Genomic DNA, 9,846 nt, shown 5'->3' on the forward strand with positions numbered 1-9,846 from the left:
TTTAAAATTATCCTAGTATTTGAAGTGAAGTTTTTAGCTTTTAAATCTTCAGAGTTAAGACAATAACCCATTTCACGCGTTCAAGTTGGATAATTTTATTTTGTTAGTACATCTTTAGGTTTACTATTTAGAAAATGATTTCCCATCATATTTGATCTACGTTTCTACCCATAGTAAAACAAAAAAAGCTAAGACGTAGTTTTTTGGTGCACAGAGAATTTCGAGTGTACTGTGGGTAAAAGAGACAAAATGTTATAATTACTTAGTTTACCTTTTCAATATACTTTAAGCTTGAAAATGGTTTTTATATTGTTGTTTTTGCTGAATTTGAGCAACTTTATACAACTCTGATGAATAAGCATTATAGGGCAGTCATCACCTACTTTGATGGAATCAAATATTTCTAATAATATTTTTAACATCTTTTATTTCCAGACAACATAAAAATAGGTACAATGCTTTACACCTCTAACAATTCAATTAGTGAAATAACAAATCTAACATCAGAACATTCAACATAATTCACCATAAACATTTTCTCTTCTGTAAGCATTTGCCTCATTTTCAATTTCCATATTACTGTGATTACAGGACCAACCTGGAAGGGGGTGATTAAGACACCCCTGCACACCCCTTCAACAATCAGTGTGCCCCTATAGCTTTAACACTGTCTTCACACCAAATGTCAGTCACTATGTCAGTGCTCAAAGACAATATAAGAAAACAGAATTCATTATTTTTTAAAGTCACATGTGAAGATTTTCAACCATGCATATGCACTATTATGATATGTCCTTGTTTATATTACTAGCAAGACCAAGAATAAAAAGGCCTAGTTTACAGCTTGTGAACTTGGTTTCAGATTATTGTTCAACATTCATTGGCTCCATTCTTTTTTTAAGTCAGTGGAGAATTATCAAATCCTCTTCAATGCTGTCAGGAAGCACTTCAAAGGTCTCCTAATTATTGGATAACCTGTAAAAAAGCAAATGAAAAACTTCAATATTTCACAATGAAACAGTACAGCTAAAAACAGCAAAAAACCTTATGACCTTATTAAAAAAATTATCTAACTCCACACAGAGCTGAAAAATGTTAATTTTGAAAATATTGTACCTAAAACCCTTCACACTGGACAGCGTCCATTCTGCTTCCTTTGTGCAACCATGAAACTGGCATTGCTGTGGTCGTAGAAAGGAGGCACAAGCATCACTTTGGTTGCACAATGAATGCTCAATGATCGGCCAGTTGTCAGAACGTATTTTTTTTTTTAAATTTCAAATGGGGCCGTACTACAGGATGCAGAAAGGACATCGTCCATTGTAAAGGGGGCTTAAGACAAGAGACAGAAAAACTGGCAAATGTACAGGCACCAGTCTTAGTAAATATAGCCACACAGCAAATATGAAGTAAAAACAAGGCAGCAAAGCTGTCAAATGTAGAGACACAATAATAAATAATGTTTATAACAGCACAGTCAATCAACACTAAAATTTAATGATGCACAATAGGTAACGTGGTCAATAAGATTACAGTTTCAGGATCAACAGAGTTCAAACATTTACCTTTAAACATTATACAAAATCAATTTATGCAATATCACCATTTTTCACATATTGTGAAAAATGAGAAAAATGACAGTGCATAAAATATTTTTGTATAATGTTTAAAGGTATTAACACCAATATTATAGCTTATGTGGAAATACAGAAAATGTACAAAGCTTCGGGTCGGAGGGAGTTAAAAGTCACATCTTGAAGATGCCAGTGTTTGAAAAAAAATTAAAATAAAAAATAACAAAAAATATTCCAATAAAGCTGCTATTCAAACTTTTAATCTAGTTATATTAACACGATATGAATAACCCCAGTGAGTATGAGGATAATAAGGCACTGTTATTCATCTATAGCAATTATGTTCGCATTACACAAAATAATTTTTTTCTTTTGTAAAATTATATGCAATATTAAGCAACCTTTACCTGCATAATTATCACTGATTCCTAATTATGTGACACTGTTAATTTTAGACTTTTACAAACTGTATCATGCAGAGAGCTAAACATATGGGAGTTTAAAGGGAAATCTCAACATATGTGTAACGTATGTTTACTAATGTAATCTCATTCAATGGCCAGAAAAATCAACCAATAAGACTTGTTTTCCAGCTAAAGCTGTATTTAAGTCCTGTTTCTTTCCTTTAATTTCAGTCATGATGAAACTGTAGGTCTGATCACTGATGACCAGCCAAAACTTGTCAAGATGGTAAAAAATTGAACTTCGGCAGTCCAAAGGACCAGCAAGATTTTTTAGTGTCACCATTTTGAATTTACAGTCATCATTTGACATACTTCACTAATAAAATTATATATAACCCACAGAGTTTTTCTCCCCTCCATTTACTTATCAGGCAAGATATAAAAAATGATAACATTCACAGACAAAGTAAGCTAGCCAATCATAGTATCTGTCTCAAACGAATAGAGTGATTCCCTATGGGGAAGCCCCCTGCTCCCGATATTACTTGCTCCGGCATTGTCTATTGCTCACGACACACAGACAGCTATCAAGAGAGTGGTCCATGCTGCCGAGCATATGTTAACACGGCAGGGCAAATGTTTCCTGATAAACTTTTTTTTTTGAAAATAACGTTGTTAGCATAGAAATGAGGTCACCTGATTAACTCAGTAAATTTGATTTCTCAGTTATTGGTACTTCTGTTTATATTCAGCCTGCGGCATATCACTGTTTTACGTAAAGATGGTTTAAAAGTTTGGTCGCTTCTTCGAACGCGATTCGTGGTGAAAGAACATAAGGCCACACTTTTTTATTTTAATGGATGACATCCTCTGGGGACCCCGAAATCGGTGTGAGAGGGTGAAAAAAAAAACATTCCAAAAAAAAAAAATAAATAAAATACTGCTTAAGTAAAGGAATGCTGTAAGTTTCTTGCTAAAAGGTAAAACAGTTTTCCACTTATCATGTTATTGGTGTTGGATACATCCAAAAAAAAAAAAAAGCGAAAAAACAGCCTTACTTTTGACAAAATGGCCCAATCATGCTAATTTTTTTAGCTTGACCCACGTTTTATGAATATTCATCAGTTCTGTAAGTTTCAAGCGAAAAGGTAAAATGGCTTTCCACTAATCGTGTTAACGGTGAAAGTGCATGGCGACGACGACAACGACAGACGCAGGTAACTGCTATATGTAGAGACACATCTGTGTTTGTACATAAAAGACTGCTGAGATGAGAAAAATATCAATAGAACAATTTTAAATTTCCAATTTGCACCATTTTGAGATTCTGAACATAGTGAGAGATTGAAACTGCACTGATGTGACTTTATTTCCATTTTTGACACTTTATTACACACTACAAGATAGCAGATTAACCATCAGTAGTAGTCCAAACAGACTGATTTTAAAACTTGACCTGTATTTTATGAATATTCATCAGTTCTGACAAAAGGTAAAACAGTTTTATATATTTTATTTGTATAAGGGTGGATAAAATATGCTGAAAAAAAAGGAACAATGGTCTGATCAGGTTGATTTTCGCATTTCACTTGTGTTTTTATGAATATTCATCAGTTCTATGAGCTAAATGATAAAAGGTAAAACAGTTTTCATATTAGTTTACTGTTATATAATAATGAAAGTGCACAATGATGACGACGACAGCATAAGCAAAGGCTATAAGAATATTCATCAGTTCGAAGAGAATAGGTCAATGTGTCTGTACGTAAAAACTGACACCACTTCCAGTGTTGCGCTTGACAAGCTCTATTAAATGCAATTAACAAGATGTCCCTAGCATTTACAGTTCCAAAATAAGTAGGTGTAAGAGAGTTTTCAGTTTTGGCACCAAATGACTGCTTCTCCCATGGAAATGCACCGATTGACCTCAAACTTAACAAAATGAAAGGAGACAGTAAGAGTAACTCTTCATTATAATATGACAGCTTAGGTCTGTGTAGTTTCTGAAAAAAGGCACAAACAATTTTTTTTTGCAGAAAATTCCCATTTTTACATAAATTTGGCCGATTTGACATTAAAAGGATCATTTGCAACAATTGCTACTAGAAAGAAAGCTACTAGTAAATTAACCTTTTTCATCTTTTGCGGAAATACGAAGTGTGCATGACAGGAACCGCGCGCCACAGGGGTCATGGTGGTCCTCTGCTGTTTCCAGCATGGCAATGCTAGGTGTAGATGATGTACAAGGTGCGCATATAAAAAGGTCGTATGAAGCGTGCATTGCTTTCTGTCAAACTAAAAAGGTGGCTGAAGCACAGAAATGCGTAAACTGTAGGCAAGAAACAGCTATTTGGACGGAGAATCAAGCAATTAAATATTTTTTTTCTCAGTTAAAATACAATGCGCTTTACAACTAGACTTCACCTAAGCGTCCGAGCCTTGGCTGCACTTTCAAAAGTGATGACGAACTAAAGCTACGGAGTTCTTTTAAATGCTTCCGATAATAAAGATATGCGAAAGAGACTCATTGTTTTTTTATATATAAAATCAAAATAGCCAGTGACTCGTACACAGCTTTCAAGAGTGTGGACAGGTGCGCAGGCCTACGTCTTCACAATTTTATACATGTTCTATGCAAGCTGTGGCGATATCACCTCATGTACCGGCAGTGTCAATTCATTACGATTTTTATGTCTTGTTTGAAGGATATCTTAAGAGATTTTTAAAGCGATAAAATGAAAAGATTTCCTGCATTGTTTGACTCGTAACTACTGTGTATACAGGTAAAACTGACACGCAGATCGTTCGTCGGTGAACTGATTAAATCGTTTGGTACCTGATAAGGCATCAGGTGTTACTTGTTCAATTGTTCGGTAAGGCGGGCGGCCACAACTACGACCTTTCCTCTGTAATTAAAACCTTTTAAGTGTTAAATAGGTGAGACAGGAATTCTCGACTCTTTCCCAGACGATAATTAAAGTTTACCGTGTCTTACTCTAGTATACGCACAAAATTTACGACAGGTAAAAAATGTCAGCCTTTCGGTCTGACAAGTATGAAAATTTTGTCAATCTGAAACAAAAACAAAATTATAGCAAGAGCCCAAATTATTTGATTTTTAAACGTTTTTATGCGTATTTTCATCGTTTTCAATCACAGACAATTAAAACATTCAAATAAAGTGTTTCCCACACATTTCATAGTTTTCAACTATCTTAGACAGTTAAATATAGGCTACGTAGGCCTACTTTAATACTAAGCATATTTGTATTACTTTACAAATACGTTGTTGGATTATGTTTATTATCCATTTTGTCTTTACCATACATGTATTATGTACGTGTAGCTTACAGAAAGGCTTTTCTGCATTTTTTTGTAAAAATATGCCCATTGAATTTTCCAATTCTCTTGTCATTGAGTTCAGAAATAAATAACTTTTTATTTCGCCGATAACGCGTTCAACAAGAGCCGATGTACTTTCTTCTTCGTATGTCTCTGTTGATCTTGATAATATGAGCCCCGTTTGTACAAATCAGTAATACGTATACGGGACTGAATACATAATAATAAAAATTTTATTAACGTCTCACGTTAAAAAAAAATAGAACCCACCCTGCTAAGGGTTATTAGAGACTAAAACCTGTGATGGGCCTACAACATTTAAAATGATCACTTATCAATAAAACACACACAAAAAGGATATTACATACGAAACTTTTCAAACCTTCTCTTTGTTGTTACACAAAAAGTCGTGAAAGTTCTTGAATTTTTTGTAAGTAGAATCCCCGTGTAAAACTTCAAAGCTTTTACTTTCTTTTTCCATAATCTCATGCTTGAAGTCTTTTCTTAATTTTTAGGCCCCGGCCTATTCTTCAATTTTTTCTTCAAATCTTTATAATGTTTTTTTTTCTCGCATTTTTTACCCCGAGTTCTATTTGCCGATAGTTCGTTATATCCGTTGTTTAACTAAGCATTTCTGTTTTTTTATTAAAGCACCGTTGATCTCCTAATATTATAGTTTTTCTTCCCGCCTTCGAAATGTTCAGCGCAAACGCGGTGCCCTGCTTTTGATCCAAACTTGCAATATTTTCCTTTCTTTCTACCATATTTTTTTATTCTAACGGGTTTGTTGGGAACTTATTAAACCTCATGTGTCGATCTCGCTTACTGTTATTGTAGTAGCGGGACAAAAAAGCACGTAAACCCAGCCATGGTTTTAAGCACCGCTGTAAGTGTTTCGACGTAGCAGGGCTCCCCTACCCACAATGCAATTTCCATTTCCGGAAAAGATGAAAAAGGCTAATAGGAAATGTTTGAAAAGAAGACCAAGAACGACATACATGGACAACATAAAAGAATAAACTGGTCAAAAAAAAATATAGTTCAAGTATTTGAGAGATGTGGCGATCCATGACAGCCAATCTGCTATGAGTGGATGGCACCCAGTGATGATGAAGTAAACTCAATTTATAGAACAATTTTGGGTACTAGTAAATAGTTTTAAGGCCCAGATATCAAAACAAGGATGACTTTTATTGTCAGTTATCAATTCCTGTATTCTTATCTTAGTTATGCCAAAAAAATTTACTTTGTGCAAAACAGGCAGCAACCAGCACCCCCCCCCCCCCCGCCCAAACAAGGAAAAAGTACAAATAGCAATAAGATTATATCACAAAGTGTTACGTCTACCTCTTTCACAATATTTTTAAAGAATTACTCTGTTCAGAAAACTTACAGTGTTACTTCCTTACCTTATGTGAGGGATTTATTTCAATTCCTCCTTCAAAAACTTGTACAAACTTGCAGATTTTTCTTTCACCATAAAAAAAGGCACCTCTAGAACCTCTCTGTATCCTGCTTGATATAGGAAGTGTTTCTTTGCCTTTGTTTCACCTGGTGAATAAAGAAAACCAAATCAATGTTAACATAAAACATATTTCAATGTCTTACTGAGAGGAAATGTGTGCCTGAATGCACTGAAATATTAATATTTACACAAAGAAAACCTGTTCATGTCAAAACTTTATCACATAGACATATAACACATTCAAATTAAGATGGCCTCTGTTTAAAGCGTGAAATAATACAATGTTTACTGGGAAATGTATACCACAACATGTTGAGATTTAGTGAGGCAGTGGAGTATAGTACTTATATTTGACATACATACAACATCAGTTGTCTACATTACTCTCTACTGATACATCATTGTTGTCCTTTGTAACCTATTGTTATTCTCAGTACCCCATTGTTGTTATGGCTATATAAGCTGGCCCTCAGTGGGTAACCAGCAAGTATATAGGAAAAATAGGCTCAATACACTGAAGTCAAGCTTGTGTTAGTCATAACCCAAAGCTGCTTAGGCAGCAGGGTGGGCTTACTAAAGCCGTCTCTACATACAACAACCACATTTTTAACTCACCAGTTAACATTGGCTTGTTGATAAAGAAATCTTCATCATGAAGAATCCACACTGCTATTCTTCTCCATCTTTCTGGCAAGGCAGACATGTTTTCCATTTTGAGGAACCCATTTTCATCAAAGACTCTGGGCACCAGCTTCATGTCTACAGGCTCATTCAATTCATTCAAACAAAACTCCACAACAGGACGATATATGGGAAGTACTGGTGTGACTCTTGCCATGTGGGGACCACCAAGAATCATTTGTACAGCCTCTAAAACAGCCTTCTTTGAGGAATGCTGGCATATATTTTTCAATTTCTCTGTAAAGTATTGAATACCATCTGCTTTGTAAAGGCTTGGTGGAATCTTCTTAACATACTTGTCAATTTGCTCCATTTCTAACCTTCCACACAACTCCACAATATTTATACACCCTTGAGGCTTCATGACATTTAATGATTCCTCCTTCATCAGACCAGACTGGAAACAACTATCAAGTATTCCACTGAAGACTTCATAATAGCCATGATGGCGCATCAAATCACAAGTAATGGAAAGCAATTTGAAAGGGGGGATATTTCTCCCTTGGTTTTGCACTAAATCAACCACTTTTTTTAAAAAAGCAATATTTGTATTGCAATCCATTAGTAGGTAAGCATGAACTAAACTATGACCACCGTCCCCATCGATATCTTGTGCATTAGCCACAAAGTTCTCAGCAACTTTCAACAGCATTTCATGATCAGAATAATTCATTACACTAAATTCCCATGTAATACCAATTTGCTGTCTCAATGGCAACAAAGATGCGTGCTTCTTAAATATCTCAGCAAGTTCTGTAACATATTGTACATCCATGAAACCTTTATTCAACTTCAGCTTATGGGCTAAGCCCAACATCCACTTAATGCACAGAAATGCACGTCTCTTGTATTCTTCAGTTCCATCACAAAGCAGAATCTCCAACCCCTTCCATAAAATGTCAGAGGGCACCAAATATTCAACATTATGACAGAGTTGGACATACCTGTACACTTCTCTCGGCTCAGAGAATTCACTGTTGAATTCCAGCTCCTGTAAAAAATGTCTTACGTCATTTTCATCCACCCATTTTCCTCCCAGTTCACAAGAATAGTATATTGCAGATTGTAGAACACTAACAAGCCAGTGAATTTCTTTGCCTCCAAGTTCTTTCCTCTCTAGCTTTACCTCACTCATCAAGTGCTTCAAGAAAATCCTTATCTGCTCTTCAAGGTAATTCTGCTTGTGTAGTACAGACAGATGTAACCATCGGTGGCAGGCATCTATCCTAATCTTAACATGCCATTCAGACCATACCTGTGACATGTGTCTCTCCAGTTCCTTATAAAACTGAAGGATTTCTGGAGATGGCTGAATTAAAACCCCAACTAACAACAATCTGTTTAACTGACGTGGAACACTTCCCTCCATCAAACCTTTGTTCATGATGGTTAGCAGGGCTGATGATAACCTGTCATCTTGTAAAAGATGAGTGTTTTGATATCTTGGCGAATCCCTCAAACATTTAAGACTAACAGCATATATATACGGTAGCACTCCGTCAAGGTCCTTTTCAGCTTCCCGAGCTCCGTCCTCGTAATCACTAATAATCTCTCCTTCGCTCCTTCCATCTTGAATGAGGTACCACTTCGCGATTTTTTCAAAACGTATTATTGTGTCTCTGATGATGGCGTTATATTCATCTTTCGTCTTGATGGCGTCATATTCATTGATTGTTTTTGTAGAGTATGACAGCTCAGTCCCAGTGGTAAGTCTCCCCAACGACCAACCCCATATCTTGTGAGGGCTTCGGGGTTGTGAAACGGCGCATGTAAATCGCAGCGATTGATGGCATTGTGAGGGTTGTGCCAAACACTGAGTTATTCTACCAACAAAACTGTGTCGACTACAACTTCGGTAGACATATCTCAGTGCCGAATAAAACATGATTACATGATTAAAATGTCCCCAGTACTGAACACGTCCATGGCCTCTGTCTCGACCACGAGGCAGTTGAGGCAAGCTCGCATTTGTAGAAACGGCAGGTCAGGTCACAAAATGGCGGAAAACGGCATCTCAGGCTACGAGAAAAAAATGACATAAAAAGCGGAACCTCATTCTAAAGAATAAACACCCCTTTCAACGCAATTTTCACGTGAACAGCCAAAACCTGTAATTTTTATATCATGCTACCTTTTCTCAAGCATCTGCTCTGGCTATAATTAAGGGCACGGGTTCTTTTAAAAACTTTAAGGGATAATAACTGTTCATTTTGGCCAAAAAATGAACTTACTGGGGTAAACAACAATTTTTCAAGTCTTACTAATAGCTAATGAACACATCCCAACATTCAAAGTTATTCCCTGTTTTTTTCTGAAAAGTTTTTTTTTTTTTTTTAAATATTCTCTTAAGCATAAGAGATCATAACAGAGTGTGACCATC

General features: G+C 35.8%; 1 protein-coding gene across 1 annotated transcript; it reads right to left on the reverse strand.

Moving 5' to 3' along the window:
* Positions 1-410: 410 nt before the first annotated feature.
* LOC147762184 (uncharacterized) lies at positions 411-9,418 on the reverse strand. Its single transcript, XM_087010712.1, has 3 exons — positions 7,401-9,418; positions 6,730-6,871; positions 411-975 (listed from the first exon to the last, which is right to left on the reverse strand). Exons 1-2 carry the CDS (start codon positions 9,349-9,351, stop codon positions 6,744-6,746), a joined length of 2,079 nt encoding a protein of 692 aa, XP_086866838.1. The 5' UTR covers positions 9,352-9,418; the 3' UTR covers positions 411-975; positions 6,730-6,743.
* Between the last annotated feature and the right edge of the window lie 428 nt (positions 9,419-9,846).

This window comes from Lingula anatina, chromosome 4 (genome assembly GCF_051362555.1).
Source record: "Lingula anatina isolate TDL-2025a chromosome 4, LinAna3.0, whole genome shotgun sequence".
Taxonomy (NCBI): domain Eukaryota; kingdom Metazoa; phylum Brachiopoda; class Lingulata; order Lingulida; family Lingulidae; genus Lingula; species Lingula anatina.